At 36.8% G+C, this 15,244-nt stretch overlaps 1 protein-coding gene across 1 annotated transcript; it reads left to right on the top strand.

The window, feature by feature from the left end:
- The first annotated feature begins 1,473 nt into the window (after positions 1-1,473).
- Positions 1,474-7,105, top strand: LOC107769197 (3-ketoacyl CoA thiolase 1, peroxisomal). The gene is made up of 14 exons (XM_016588397.2): positions 1,474-1,641; positions 3,300-3,376; positions 3,467-3,551; positions 3,945-4,071; positions 4,311-4,409; positions 4,494-4,561; positions 4,650-4,757; positions 4,841-4,918; positions 5,002-5,134; positions 5,213-5,309; positions 6,013-6,136; positions 6,219-6,327; positions 6,668-6,751; positions 6,844-7,105. Exons 1-14 carry the CDS (start codon positions 1,555-1,557, stop codon positions 6,951-6,953), a joined length of 1,386 nt encoding a protein of 461 aa, XP_016443883.2. The 5' UTR covers positions 1,474-1,554; the 3' UTR covers positions 6,954-7,105.
- Positions 7,106-15,244: the final 8,139 nt, after the last annotated feature.

The following is a 15,244-nucleotide window of genomic DNA, read 5'->3' on the forward strand; positions in this document are numbered from 1 at the left end:
GGAATTTGCTTATGTTTACTTATTTTTTTAGGATATTTTAATCCTATGAACATCCAATTTTGCTGCTTCAAGGTGGATTTAGGGTGTGATTTGAAAATCGAACTCGACTGCTTTTGGTTAATGCCTACTAGTCTTGATTTGAGTTGTCTGTGGCTGAAAGTCCACGCTGCTGGAACACAAGGGTATTTGTTTTGGAACTTTATTGTTCTTAATGAGTGGAAAATCTTCCAAGAATAGATATTAAGCCTGAAAAAAAAAAAAAAAACCTAATGGTTGAACCTGGCAAATATTAATTCTGGATCGACCTCGTTGTAATATGCCCCCATCCTCTTAAAATGGATACACCTCTGATCACTAATACCCTAGTCAACCACCACCAGCATATCCATCATCACAACTAACACATACAACTCCTAACACCGTCAATCAATCACTGCTAATATTTATCGATATAATCTTTAAATTACTATTTTATTTCAAATTCTATATTTTTATTAATTTTTACTAAGAATAAATTATAAACATTTAGCTATTGAAAAAACAAAATATTTTTAATAATTCATTGTTCAAATGTAAATATAAATCTTAGTATTTAAATGTGTATTCAAATTCAAATATTTAATATTAAAAAATAAATACCCCCAATAGAGAAAAGAAAAAAGTTTACACCATTAGTATATAGTATAACTTAAAAGAAAAATATTGCAGGAATCCATTTACATATACTTCTTCCGAGTTCCTGCAATTGTTGGCATCCAATTAATGTGTACATATAGACTGGAGTCAACGTTAAGAAGAATCTAGTTGGAATCTTTTAACAACCAAGTGGAGCAAAAACTTAACAGCCAACTAAAAATAAATACAGTCAAGAACTAATTAATGACTAACAGGAAAGGAAGAAATAGTAAGTAAATTGTTTACTCCAGCATCAACTGTGTGTAATATGGTCTGTAACAATATGGTCAAGTGGGAAATTATAATCTTTTGTTTTGGCAATTTACTAACTACTCTAATAAGTATTTTGGAAATTTCCTTGCTTGACACTATTTTTTTATTAATCAGTTTAAAAAATTAATTTTTTTTATAGTTTTTAATAAGAAGCTTTTATATTGACATAAATATTATATCATGTTTAAGACTACAAATTTTAAACTTTTATAATTACACAAAAATATTATATACTTAACATGTTTAAATTTACAAATTATAAAAGTATTCATTTTTACCTTAAATTTTATACCCAAATAAATTAGAAAAATGTTTTTCTTTGAACTTTCCGTGGCATTTCTTGTTATTGATTACATCTGAAAAACGTTGAAAGAAGTATGTGAAAGCAGCTATTCTTTTCTTTGAACTTTCTGTTCACATGTGCATTATACTACCACCAATTACCCCACGTATTCCACTAAATTTCGTGCAGGTCTATTTCTTGGTCCTCTTTAACTAATAATTGGTAGTAGTACTACTCTATACTATATATATGATGGGAGTAATCCACTAGCTATAACATCCCTTTTCCATTTCTGTGTAAAGGAAGAAGAAGAAGAAAGAAAAATGGAAAAAGCTATTGAAAGGCAGAGAGTTCTACTGGAGCACCTTCAGCCCATTCGTTCTTCTTCTCACCAGTTTTCTTCTCTCACTGTAAGTTTTTTTTTCTTTTTCTTTCTCATTTCTATAATTCCTAAAGAATTGTTATTGGATTGAGATGGACTTAAATAGAGAGACACGGACGGTGAAGGTGAAGATTCATATAGTTAACGAGACTTAGTTGTTCTTGTCGTTAATTTCTATAATTCTTGTTTTTTCTTTAACAAATGGGAAAAATAAAGAATAAAGAACTTTGTAAATATGAATGTCTTTTTTGGTGGTTTTGGTCATGGTAAGATGTAAAAGAGCAACCAACAAGAGTTGTGGCGGAGTGATAACTACTACTTTATTCTTAACATGTGGTCTCGGGTTTGAGGCCTAGTAGAGGTGGGTGTTGGAGGCCTAAGACAAACCGTAATAGGAGGCCTTAATCTTATTTAATAATTTTAGATATTTTTGTTTAAAGTTTATATTTTTTACTCTTTGAGATACAATTTAATTTTGATGATGTAACCAACCCATTTAATCTTTGTTGAAACATTACTAACTTTTGATAAGATTTTCTTAAGTTTAATTTTGATTTTTGTTTTCACATGACATGACAGTCAACATCACTCGCTATATATCCTTGCCTCTCAAAGTAACAATCATGTGAGAATTTGTATTTACAAAGATGATAAACAAATCAACTATAGTTTTTTACAATCTAATTAGCTTGAAGCGTACCTACAAAGACGTTCAAAGAAAATATCTTACAAAGTTAGAGTTGTAAATTAAATTTGTTCAAGTTGGAATGAGAAGAACTAGAAAGTAAATGCAGATTTAATTGCCTTTCACTTTATTACAATTTTTTCAACCAACTACAAAAAAGACCACATGATAAGAAGAGTAACTTTTGGGGCATCTAATTTTGTGACGCCTAAAGCGACCGCTTTAGTGGCCTGGGGGGTAAGCCGCCTCCGAGTCCTGGGTATGGAGTCGCCTTTGTTAGCAAGGAATTTACTCCCAATGTGTGGAACTTTCCAGTGCGACTCCAGATTTAGCCTTAATGTGGGTACCGGACACCGGGTAGGAAACCAAAAAAATAATGTAAAAGAGCTAACTTATTACGGGTTTTTTGTTTGATGAAATTCTTTTCTAGATAGTAGCTGATCCCTCCAAACCCAAAAAAGAAAGTATATGGAAAGAAAAAGAAAAAAAGGAAAAATTACTTTGTAAGCATTTTGATGACTATAGTACTTTTGCTGAAAGTCTACTATACCATATGATTGTTGTTGCAGTATCCATTGGAGGCACATATGAAGGAACACAACTTTATTTTTTTTCATAGCCAAACACTTGAATATATTTTTTGCTTTTTGAGTAGGGTGGGATTTGAACCCTCTTGGGTATGTTAATACCTTGTTGATGCGTGTTAACATCTCATCTAAAAAGATTAAACTATTACAGACAACACACTGTTATTTATTTAATTATGATCTTCAAAATTGTTAAAACCTGAGAGTTCAATTTTGTACAGTTGCCAAAATAGCTCAAAGATCCTATGTTGACAGAGACTTTACGGGCAAGTTGGCACCGACACCATGGTTATCAAAAAGAAATTGAGAGACTTTAGCTTCACAGTGTTGCGCTAAAATGTGTTGATGATTATTCTTATTGTTTTTGTTTCTCTTCAACGTGCTCAATCTTTGGCTTTTTTTCTTTCTGGACAGCCATCAATTTGTTTAGCTGGTGACAGTGCTGCATATCAAAGGACGGCTGCTTTTGGTGATGATGTTGTCATTGTTGCGTAAGTTGCCTCACTTAATTAGATCATCAAGATTTCTTATAATTGTTTGACTTTCTCTACTAAAATGGTTGGTAATTTGATGTTTTGCAGAGCTTATCGTACTGCTATTTGTAAAGCGAAACGTGGAGGTTTTAAAAATACCCTAGCAGATGATCTACTTGCTCCAGTTCTGAAGGTATATTGTTTGTCTATATATCAGCTTCCACACTCTTGAATGTTTGATAAACCTATGCTGGAATTGGGCATTTATATCCTAATCAATCTATAACATGAAGGAAACAAAGAAGACGAAACAACGTAGTTATAAAAGAAAATACTAGGGGATTTCTCCCCATCTGCCTAAATCACCTATGATGGACAGAGTTACCTGATATCTATACTAGTGGGAGGTAGTAGATACTCGGTGGAATAGTCGAAATACACGTAAGCTGGTCCAAACACTACTGTTACTTGAAAAAAGAAAAGAAAAACAAACAATGTAATAGTTACTGAGGTCACACATTCTTTGTCCTCTGATTTTTTTTTTTCTCCATTGAGGATATTTATGAGTGCAAATCTTGTACTGCAGGCAGTAGTAGAGAAAACTAACCTGAGTCCGAATGAGGTGGGAGATATTGTTGTTGGTACGGTTTTGGCACCAGGCTCACTAAGAGCAATGGAGTGCAGGATGGCTGCATTTTATGCAGGGTTCCCAGGTATTTCTTTTCTTCCCTTCCTTTCTCTTTTATATGAAGTTTTACAAGATTGCTGATCTATAAGGAAGAACGCCAAGCAACATATGGTTTTTTTGTTGTCATAATAGTCACAACTAAGACTGGCACATTTGGTTTTAATTAAATCTGGTTTAATGGAAATGAATAGATCCTTTTTGATACAAAGTCACGTGCTCCAACCCTTTCAAAATATAGCATCTAACTTGATCGTTTATTCGCAGAAACTGTCCCAATCAGAACTGTGAACAGGCAATGTTCTTCTGGCCTCCAGGCCGTTGCTGATGTAGCTGCATCAATAAAAGCAGGATTCTATGACATAGGTATACAAGTTCGCCGACATACATAGAACGCTACTTGCTACGTTTGTGCTTTCCTTCTGAGATCTAACAATTTTGTGTGTGCAGGCATTGGTGCTGGACTAGAGTTAATGACAGTTGACAATATTGGAAGAGTTCAACAAGTTAATCCGAAAGTATGCTCAAACTCAGATATTCTTCATCATTGTACCTGAAACCACTTTTTGTAGTTTAGTGTTTTAAGATGGATTTATCTTTTAACAGGTAGATGCATTTGCACAAGCCCGTGACTGCCTTCTTCCTATGGGCATTACTTCTGAGAATGTCGCCCAACGTTTTGGAGTGACACGGCTAGAACAAGACCAGGCTGCTGTAAGATTTTTGAGCTCTATTAAAATATCTATTGCTATAGGAAGTGCAGCTAGAGTTCTGATCCCGTCATTTTTCTGCTATAGGTTATTTCTCACCAGCGAGCTGCTGCAGCAACTGCATCTGGAAAATTCAAAGATGAGATTATCCCAGTATTGACAAAGGTAGACATGCTGCTAAGAACGAACTTTTCTTCTGTGTGATCTAATAGACTTCTGACTTTTATGACTAATGTTTACGATGAAAGATCGTGGACCCACAAACTCGAAGGGAGAAACCCGTTGTGATTTCTGTAGATGATGGCATTCGGCCAAACACAAATTTGACAAACCTGGCAAAGCTGAAACCTGCATTCAAAAGCGACGGAACCACAACTGCAGGTACTAGTTTATACTATCATAAACTGTTTGTTCTACTTAAAAAGGTTGAATCTAATGCTGTTTTCATGAACTTTTTAGGGACTGCTAGCCAGGTCAGTGATGGTGCGGCTGCAGTGCTTCTTATGAAGAGAAGTGTAGCTATGCAGAAGGGACTTCCAATTCTTGGCGTATTCAGGTCAGTGATATCCTTTTTCTACGAATGGAGTTTTTGCATGAAAGCTTAGAGTATATTCCTCAGAAAAGGTTATTTTGACTCAAGAGTATAACAAGCGAGCTTATGAGTTTCAGCTCTTAATTTTGGTTCCCATGAATCTTTCTTAGCCTGTGTAAAGTGTCTCTTGTGTCTTGCCTATTCAATGTCGCTTCTGTCATTTCTAAAACTCTCTTGGTTCTTCACTTTACCAGATTTACTCTTTCAAAAACGGAAACATCAAATTTTATGTTCACTTTAGTACTCATCAGTTGCAGTTGCTAAGGCAGAGAACTGCATAGAGTCCAAGGGGATCTTTGTACTTCTGTCATGTAGTTTCTTATGTTTCTTGAAAGGCACGAAAATACAGTTATTCGTGAATTAGAGGCAATGATTAAGTGAAATGTACAGTGACAAGCGTACTTCCTGGAAACTACATTATTTGGTAAATAGCAATGAATTTAGAGACAATGCTTAAGTGAATGGAAAGTATACAAATGAAGCTTGGGTTTAGGATTTAGAATTTCTCTTGATAAACAAAGTTGCCTTCTTTAAAATTCGTCCATGTACTGCAGGAGATTTTCACTAGGATTATGTCAAATAACCAAACAGTCTAAGTTGTCTTTAACATACAACATTTCCAATGCGTGGTTTGTAAGTACAGATTGTAATTTTCTTCAAAATGCAGGAGCTTTGCTGCTGTTGGCGTGGATCCTGCTGTAATGGGAATTGGCCCAGCCGTTGCTATACCAGCTGCTGTTAAGTCTGCTGGTCTTGAGCTTGACAATATTGACCTGTTTGAAATAAACGAGGTAATATGTCGAATCAATGGGAACTGCTTCATGATCAAACTGTTAGAAATTTTGTCTCAGCAATTATATGTTGCCTCGACAGGCATTTGCATCCCAGTTTGTGTATTGCCGCAAGAAACTCAATCTTGACTCTGAAAAGGTTAATGTGAATGGAGGGGCAATGGCTCTTGGGCATCCTCTGGGTGCTACAGGTAATTATTTTATAATATCATTTTACAGTTAATTGGTATTTAACTTCATTTCTGCCATTGTGATATATAGGTACTCTATCAAATATTAGATTAGTATTTGTCTTGGATGTTGACACATTAGACTTTTCTTTCTTAGGATGCTTAGTATATTTGAGGAAAATATTGAAATTGTGGAAGCTAACAATAACGCCTGAAAACTTTTATATTCTTTCCTGGCCCATTTTTCTGATGAAACTTCCAATTGAAAACATTAATAATTTGTAGAAGTGACATTTCATGAATTGTCTTCTGAAAGAGAGGACACAGCTTTTATTACAGACGTCCGTCCTTCCTTTTTCAGGTGCACGTTGCGTGGCAACTCTGCTTCATGAGATGAAACGTCGTGGCAAAGACTGCCGCTTTGGTGTGATTTCCATGTGCATAGGTGTGGCACTTTTTCTGAAAAATTATATGATGTTTAGATCCGTACAATCTTATATTTGTATGGTTATCACTTATCATTATGTTACGTTGCAGGTTCTGGGATGGGGGCTGCTGCAGTGTTTGAAAGAGGGGATGCTGTAGACGACTTATGCAATGCTCGAGTCAACAATAACAACAATTTCTTGTCCAAGGATGCCAAATGAGCACGCGAATAATTCCAAAGTTCGGTTTTGTTTTTGAGATAAGAGAATATGATGCAGAATGTATATCATGTTAAATTATTGGGATAATTGTTTAAAGTATTGTTTCAATGAAAAGAAAAAGTGGCTGGTTTAAGCCGTCGTTGCGGCAATAAGATTTCGGTTTGTATGCCACTTTAAGGATATATTCTAAGTAAAAAAAAATTCTTTAATGAAAAACGCACATAAAAAAAGAGAGAGAGAATCTGATGGAGTACGGATTCAAAATACTCCATTGAAGTTCTTTTCTAAGTTCTTTGATCATGAATTAATTTTGGTTTGATTTATTGCAATATTAAATTTCTTAAAGCGAATAGAACATGAATTTGAGTAAAATCGTTCTCTATTCATAAAAGGAGAGTGATTATAGATTTGTATCTTATGTAAAAGCAAGTTTGGGATATTTCGTGTAGCGAAAATTGCATCGTAGGTAGTGGTGTTGTTTTGGTTCTCAAGCTTTTGACTTCAAAAGTTTAATTTTTTTTTGAGCAAATAAAAAAGCATGAAATTTACGTATATACGCCACTACTGCTTGTGGCATTACAGAGAAAGGAGTTTGCCCTCCTTTGTATATTTGGTTGTTTTAAATTCTTTTTGAGAGATACTATATTAATAAAGGGTTGAGAGCAAGTTGTTGTTTTGTTTAATTTGGACGCCGCTCACGGCAATTAAGGTTAAACGGAGGTTTTGTCCTCCTCAATTTGCTGCAACAACAGTTAATTTTAGAGTTATTTACATAGTATTCTTGTGCTGTAATTTTGACCTTTAGAATAAATTTTATGCTCAATAACACCAACAATATATACAGTATTATCTCATACAGTGGGGTTTGGAGAGTGTAGGGTGTACGCAGACCTTACCCCTACCTTGTGAGGTAGAGAGGCTGTTTTCAAAAGGCCCTCAGCTAAGGAAAGCATAAACACCACATTAATGAAAATATAGATAAGAAAGGACAGTTCTAAAAAGCCATATAAAAACAGAATAAAAATAACAAGACAGTAAGGTTATCAACAATGAAAGAAACAACGGTTCGACATAAAAACCTACTACGAACAGAAAACGAGATTGCGTGTCAATACTACTGTTATGAACACTCTAGACGACCTACTCATCCTCGATCTCCATACCTTCCTATCAAGGGTCATGTCCTCGGTCAGCTGAAGCTGGGCCATGTCTTGCCTAATCACCTCTCCTCACCTCTTCTTTGGCCTATCTCTACCTCTCCGTAGTCCGATCTCAACCTCTCGCACCTCCTCCCCGGGGCGTCTGTTCTCTCACACCTCCTCACCGTGGCGTCTGTGCTCCTCCTCCTCATATGACCAAACCACCTAAACCGCGCTTCCCGCATCTTATCCTCAATAGGGGCCATATCCACTTTGCCGGGAATAACCTCATTTCTGATCCTATCTAACCTGGTGTGCCTGCATATCCATCTCAACATCCTCATCTCTGCTACTTTCATCTTCTGGACATGAGCGATCTTGACTGGCTAACAATCAACTCCAGAAATTTTATGCTCATAGTTAGTTATTTTGGATTGAAATTTAAATTTGGATAATAGTATGTCTATATATATTTTGAGATATTGTCACAGTGACCTCTCTTGTGGAGGTTTATTTGTTTTAAAATATAAAAGGTTTTATGTGTGTAACTTATGTGAATATTGATCGGCACAAAGGAAGGTTAATGTTTAACAGAATTATATGTGTATTTTTATGGTAATAAACACGTGATGATTATTTGATTGTACGTGCGAATAATAAATCGACCCAAAGGAAGATTTACTATTCAATATGTTTCTTATTATCATTGTTTGATTACTACACCAAGATATTACTTACAAGTTACTATTCTGTCCAAAGATAAAATATTATGGAGTGCCCAATACCTTGAGATAATGTTTACCTTTATTCAAATTTATTTTTATTTTGGTTTCAATTATTATGTGAGCTTATTTTGTTATTTATTTTTCTCTAATTCAGTTGAAATTACTCCTGCAAATATTATCGCCAATATCAATACAACTCCTATGTTACATGGCACTAACTTTAAGTCATTGCAAGAGAACATCAACATAGTTCTCGGAGTCATGAATCTTGACCTTGTGTTAAGGGTTGATTCTCCACCACCTCTTATAGATAAGAGTACTCAAATGAAAAGAGCGAAATGGAAAGGTGAAAAAGATCAAACCGCATGTGTAGGATGATCATGAAGAAAGTTATTCCATAAACATTCAGAGGCACTATGTCCGACAATGTTAAGACGACTAAGAAATGTATGGCTAAAATTGAGAAAGTATTCTCCAAGAGTGTAAAGGCTGAGATTTGTACACTCTTGACAAGTCTGATTTCGATGAAGTATCAAGGCAAAGGTAATATCAGGGAGTACATCCTGTAAATGTCTTATCTTGCTTCTAAGTTGAAAACACTTAAGTTAGACCTTTTTGTGGACTTGCTAGTCCATTTGATTTTGATATCCCTTCCACCACAGTTTAGCCAGTTTAAGGTGAGCTATAATTATCAGAAAGAGACTTGATATCTAAATGAGCTCATCTCACTGTGTTTAGGAAGAGGACTGATTGAAGCAGGAAAAAAATAAAAGTAATCATTTAGACGATGCCCCTAAGGACAAAAGGAAAGACAAGAAGAGAAAGAATAAGGAAGCAGCGGATACAACAATATAAAAGAAACAACTCAGGAACCAACTACAGATTGTTGTTTCTTTTGTAAAGCTTCAAGTCATAAGAAAAAGGATTATACTAACTATCACACATGGCGTACAAAGAAAGGTCACCTCTTAATTCTGTTTGCTATGAGGTTAATTGACTTTGGTACCAAGACACACATGATGGATAGATTGTAACGACCCGACGATCGTTTTGAGAGTATGAGCCTCGACCCCCTATTTATTGTCCCCTCTACTTCATTTATGCTTACATGACTTGCCGAGGTGGGTGTTGGGAGATTTTTGGAGTGTAATGGGACACATAGTCCCTAAGTGTGAAATTTGAGTTGTAAGAGTTGAACGTAATTTGACCTGTGTGAAGGTGACTCCAGAATGGAGTTTCGTTGGTTCCAATAGCTCCGTATGGTGATTTTGGTCTTAGGAACGTATCTGGATGTGGATTTGGAGGTCCGTAGGTCATTTTGGAGTTATTTGGCGAAAGTTGGAATATGGAAGGGTTTTGGGAAGTTTAACCAGGGCAGACTTTTTGATATCTAGGTCGGATTTCGATTCCGGAAGTTGGAATAGGTCCATAATGTCAATTATGACTTGTGTACAAAATTTGAGATTAGTCGGACGGGATTTGATTGGTTTCGGCATCGGTTCTAGAAGTTAGAATTTCCTTAGTTTCAATAGGCTTGAATTGTAGCGCGATTCGTATTTTGGTTGTTGTTTGATTTGATTTGAGGGTTTGACTAAGTTTGTATCATGTTTTTGGACTTGTTGGTATATTGAGTTGAGGTTCCGGGGCCCTCGGTTGAGTTTCGGATGGTTAATAGATCAATGTTGGACTTAGTGTTATAGCTGAAGTTTCTGGTGCCTCTGGCCTGGTTTCCTCTTATGCGATCGCGTGGGAAGGTGTGCGATCGCGTAGGCTAATTTGGGCAGTGAAGGATTTTGTTCTACGTGTTCGTGAGCAAGAGGATGTGAACGCGTAGTTGTGGGATGTTGTGTTTCATGAACGCATGGCTAAGGTAGCGTCTGCGTAGGGTATTAGAGGCAGGAGCTGGGGCCATGCATTTGTTCTTTGCAGTCGCGTGGTGAAGGACACGATCGCGTAGCTATGAGGAGTCAGTTGTACGCGATTGCAATTGTAGTTATGCGTTCGCGTATGCTTAATTTCTGGGGCAGCGGAGTTGTGCTTCGCGATCGTGAGGCTATTTCCACGATTGCGATTAAGGAACACCTGGGCAGATTTAAATGTTCAAAAATGAGGGTTTCGAGTTCATAACACAAAAATTAATTTGGGAGCTCGGTGGAAAGTAATTTTTGGAGAGATTTTCACGTGAGTGTTTGGGGTAAGTGATTCTTACCTAGTCTTGGTTAATTTCCATGATTATGCCTTTGATTTCATCATTAAATTAGTGATTTGGGGTGGAAATTGGGAAAATTTCTTAAGCCGAATCTGAGATTTTGATCGAGGTTTTGATATCGGATTTAAGTAATTTTGGTATGGGATGACTTGTGGTTGAATGGGTATTTGAATTTTGTGACTTTTACTATCATGCCCCAAATTCAGGGAGTGCGACCGGCGCTCAACCGAGTGAACCCGACCGAGAAAGCCTGTTAGATACTTTTTACCCAAACTCACTCATGAACAAGGAGAAGGCATATTTTCATTAATTAGACAATAGGGACATTGTGTATACAATACCAAATCATTTCCATTAGTTACTTTATTTTTCACGTCTCAAAATACACACTTTCATAGTCTAAAGTGGAACAAATGATTCAAACATAACATGAATTGTTTGGCTTTCCCCAACACCGACATACAACCCACATATGTCTGCGGAGCCTCTAATTGATACAAAGGAGTACAATGATAGTGAAGGCAACAAGGCTCCGGCTATACCTCAAAACATGATAACATAAAGAACAAAAGATACATGATCTCAGAATGAGGTGGGGCTCACCAAGTTTGCTGGGAGGAGGGTGTACTGCTATCACAGTTCAATGCTGCATGCTTGGAACCAGATGCATCTATTAAAGATGTAGCACCCCCCGGCAAAAAGGAAAGTTAGTACTGTCGAATAGTATTAGTATGTATTATTAAACACCATATCAATAAAATGAATAATAATAATACAAGGGGGAAAAATCATGAAATCAATAGAAGCCTCAAACAATACCAAAACATCAAGTTAAGAACCACATAAGTTTTCAGGTAAATTTCCTTACTTTTAAGTTGGGAGATCTTTAGTACCGACATACCATTATTCACTATACCATTGTACTTTTACACGGAGTTCGATCACAGCCCAATTGGCTCGGCCGCCTCATTTGAGACATCAACCACAATCATAATTTTAATTATAATTTCCTGCACAATCACCACCATGTCTGCAGCATGGCGTCCGATCACGGCCCGATCGGCTAAGCCGTCTCGCTCAAGACATTACCCTTTTCTATCAGTCATCTCACTTCAAACATCTTTTACATCTTTTCAATTAATTGGCACTAGTTGCCACAATTATAATATCATTCTTGGCACTTGGCCATATTTCATAATTCAAGTTCTTTTTCCACATTCAAACATCGTTATCATCATCAACAACAACAAGGCTTTCCATTCAAGACTTTAAATACACATGTGAGCAATTGAGAATCTTAGGCATATGGAGATTTTTCACACAATTTGGCATAACAACCTTCATTCGAACTTGACTTGAAGTCTTAATATATTTAACAAACATCCATACTTTGAACACATCCTCAATTGATAAGATAACATGATAAAAGCATTTGGAATTCATATTGAATATATATCTTTCAAACATAAGCATATTCGGAATAGCCAATTTTATAATGATCAATTTGGGACTTGCACCAATTACGCGAACACCGTGGGATTCAATTCTAAGAGAAAAGTTTAGCCAACATGCCTCAATTGAGCTTCTTTAAACTCTAAGATGTTCCATAATTCTTAGCAACTTCAATCTATTTTAGAAATATAACAAATTGAAGTAAAATTAGGGAGATAATTATGGTTCTAGCTCATTTGAGCATTCTATCAAACGCTAGATGTGCATTAAGGTTTCAAGACTCTTTTTATGGAGGATTCCATCATCCCACAACCTATTCTTTACAATTTTAATCTCACGATCTTCCTACACCCTTTGTTAACGATGTATGCAAAATAAAGAACTCTCGCATCCAAGAATTGTCTTGCTAATTACCCATTTTTAGATAAATTTTCGAAATTAAGAATTAAGGTATAGAATCTTACCTCTAGGATGAAGTCCTAGTGAACGTTACTTGTTAATCTTCCAAGATTTGAGTAGGAATTGGCGGGTAAAGTTTAGGAACCCCCCTTTCTCACTCTATGCCACTCCCTCTCTCTAGAAACATATAATTTTCCTTCTAAAATGACCCCCAAAGGTGTTTTATTGGAATGGGGTTGAGTTTAAAAAAATTTAAAAAATAGGAACCCTGACACAGGTCTGCGGTCGCATATGCAACCGCATAATTCTTTTGCGATCCAATTTTACGTACCACAAAATTCTGAGTTTTTAGGTAAAATTTTACGGGGCCTTACATTTACCCGATTCCGATATATGGGTCTGAGTCAACTTTTTGAGACGATTTTCTAATTTTTAAAGTCTTGATTTCATTAATTATTTGTTTCTTATAGTTATATTTATAGTAAGAAATTGCTTTGGCTAGATTTGGGCCATTCAGTGTAGGAAAGTCGAGGAAAAGGCATTCTTATTGACTGATTGAGCTTGGTTCGAGGTAAGTGACTTGTCTAACCTTGTGTGGGGAAAACCCCCTTAGAATTTGGTATTATTGTAACAATTTATGATATATGAGTGCCGTGTACGCGAGGTGACGAGTGCATACACGGGCTGAATGTTGAGAATCCCATTTTTGCCAAGTAGTAACCTATTTATATCCTAAATGAGTTATCCCATGATGTGTAGTTATCATTTTTAGCCTAAAATTGCATGTCTACGTGTCTAAATTCTTACTTGAAATCTGTGTAGCATGCTTGGTTGAATTCCTATTTTCTTTGATTTTGTAGTTAGTCTTTAACTGTAGGATTTCTTGTTGTGAATTCGTTGTTCCATCGGTTACGAGCTGGGTATTTACTTTTAGGACTACGAGGCAGTACCTCGGGAGCTCCCCTGTTATTGCATATTTACTTTTGGGACTACGAAGCGGTACCTTGGGAGCTCCGTTATCGCAAATTTACTTTTGGGACTACGAGGCGGTACCTCGGGAGCTCCCCTGTTGAGTATTTATTTTTGGGACTACGAGGTGGTACCTCGAGAGTGCCCTTGTTGTTTACCCCTATGTGTTGTGTTGTTACCTTTCTATAATTTCTTATTGTTAAATTATAAGATTTTTTATTATATTATACCTGTTCAAATTTTCTTATTTATTCCAGTAGGGCCTTGACCCGACCTCGTCACTACTCTACCGAGGTTAGGCTTGTCATTTGCTGGGTATCGTTGTGGTGTACTTATACTACTCTTCTGCACATGTTTTGTGTGGAGACAAGTACCTCCTACTAGCCCTGATATCAATAAAGCGCGTGTGCTGCTGCTTGGAGACTTCTAGGTATATCTACCAGCATTCGTAGATCTCGGAATCCCCTTCTATCCTTATGCTGTATTTATTCTCTTAGATGTTGATGTATAGAGACATTTAGTACATTCCTTAAAGCTTGTGACTTGTGATTACCTGGTTTTGGGAGTTGTCTATACTGGAGTTGTTGATTTACTTGTATATGCCAAGCGGCATTTTCAGTCTTATATATATATGTGAAGTATAGTCGTTATTTCTGTTATTATTTTCAGTTATTCTGAAATTGTTAGGCTTACCTAGTCTTAGAGACTAGGTGTCGTCACGACATCTTATGGTGGGAAATTTGGGTTGTGACAAGTTGATATCAAAGCTCTAGCTTCATAGGTATTATGAGTCACAAGCAGGTTTAGTAGAGTCTCCCGGATCGGTACAGAGATGTCTGTATTTATCTTCGGGAGGCTATGGTACTGTTAGGAAAAAGTTTCACTTCTTTGATTCCTGATCATGCGAAATTGTTGACTTCAAGATTCTAAACTTTTGTTTTTATATTCTCTCACAGATGGTGAGGAAACGTATAGCCGGATCAGATGACCAGACACCCGAGCCCTCTACTAGAGCCGCGAGAGGTTAAGGCCGGGGTAGAGGCCGAAGATGTCCACATGGTGCAGCTAGAGCACCTACATTAGTTTCTCTATAGGAGCCACCAGTAGCTCCAGTTGAGGTGCAGGCATGCCTGTTACTACACCAGCTCTTCACGAGACCCTCACCAAGTTTTTGAGCATGTTCGGTACTTTAGATCAGGCATGATTGATTCCACTTGCTCCTGCCACATCTCAGGCCGGGGGAGGAGCACAGACTCCCACCGCCCATACCCCAGAGTAGCGCATTCAGGTCGACCATGTTTCGGAGGTCATACCAATACAACCAGTAGCCCCAGCCCAGCTCGAGGTTAGGGTAATAATTTTTGAGGAGGCGCAGCGCGGGCTCGAGATGTTTAAAAA

The sequence above is a fragment of the Nicotiana tabacum genome, chromosome 22, assembly GCF_000715075.1.
Source record: "Nicotiana tabacum cultivar K326 chromosome 22, ASM71507v2, whole genome shotgun sequence".
In the NCBI taxonomy this organism is placed as follows: Eukaryota; Viridiplantae; Streptophyta; class Magnoliopsida; order Solanales; family Solanaceae; genus Nicotiana; species Nicotiana tabacum.

Bases quoted from the DNA above. Each gene is read 5' to 3' on its own strand.
- LOC107769197 (XM_016588397.2), top strand. From the start codon at position 1,555: ATGGAAAAAGCTATTGAAAGGCAGAGAGTTCTACTGGAGCACCTTCAG. The intron at 1,642-3,299 runs GTAAGTTTTTTT...CTTTCTGGACAG, and splicing joins ACCAGTTTTCTTCTCTCACT to CCATCAATTTGTTTAGCTGG. The intron at 6,328-6,667 runs GTAATTATTTTA...TTCCTTTTTCAG, and splicing joins GCATCCTCTGGGTGCTACAG to GTGCACGTTGCGTGGCAACT.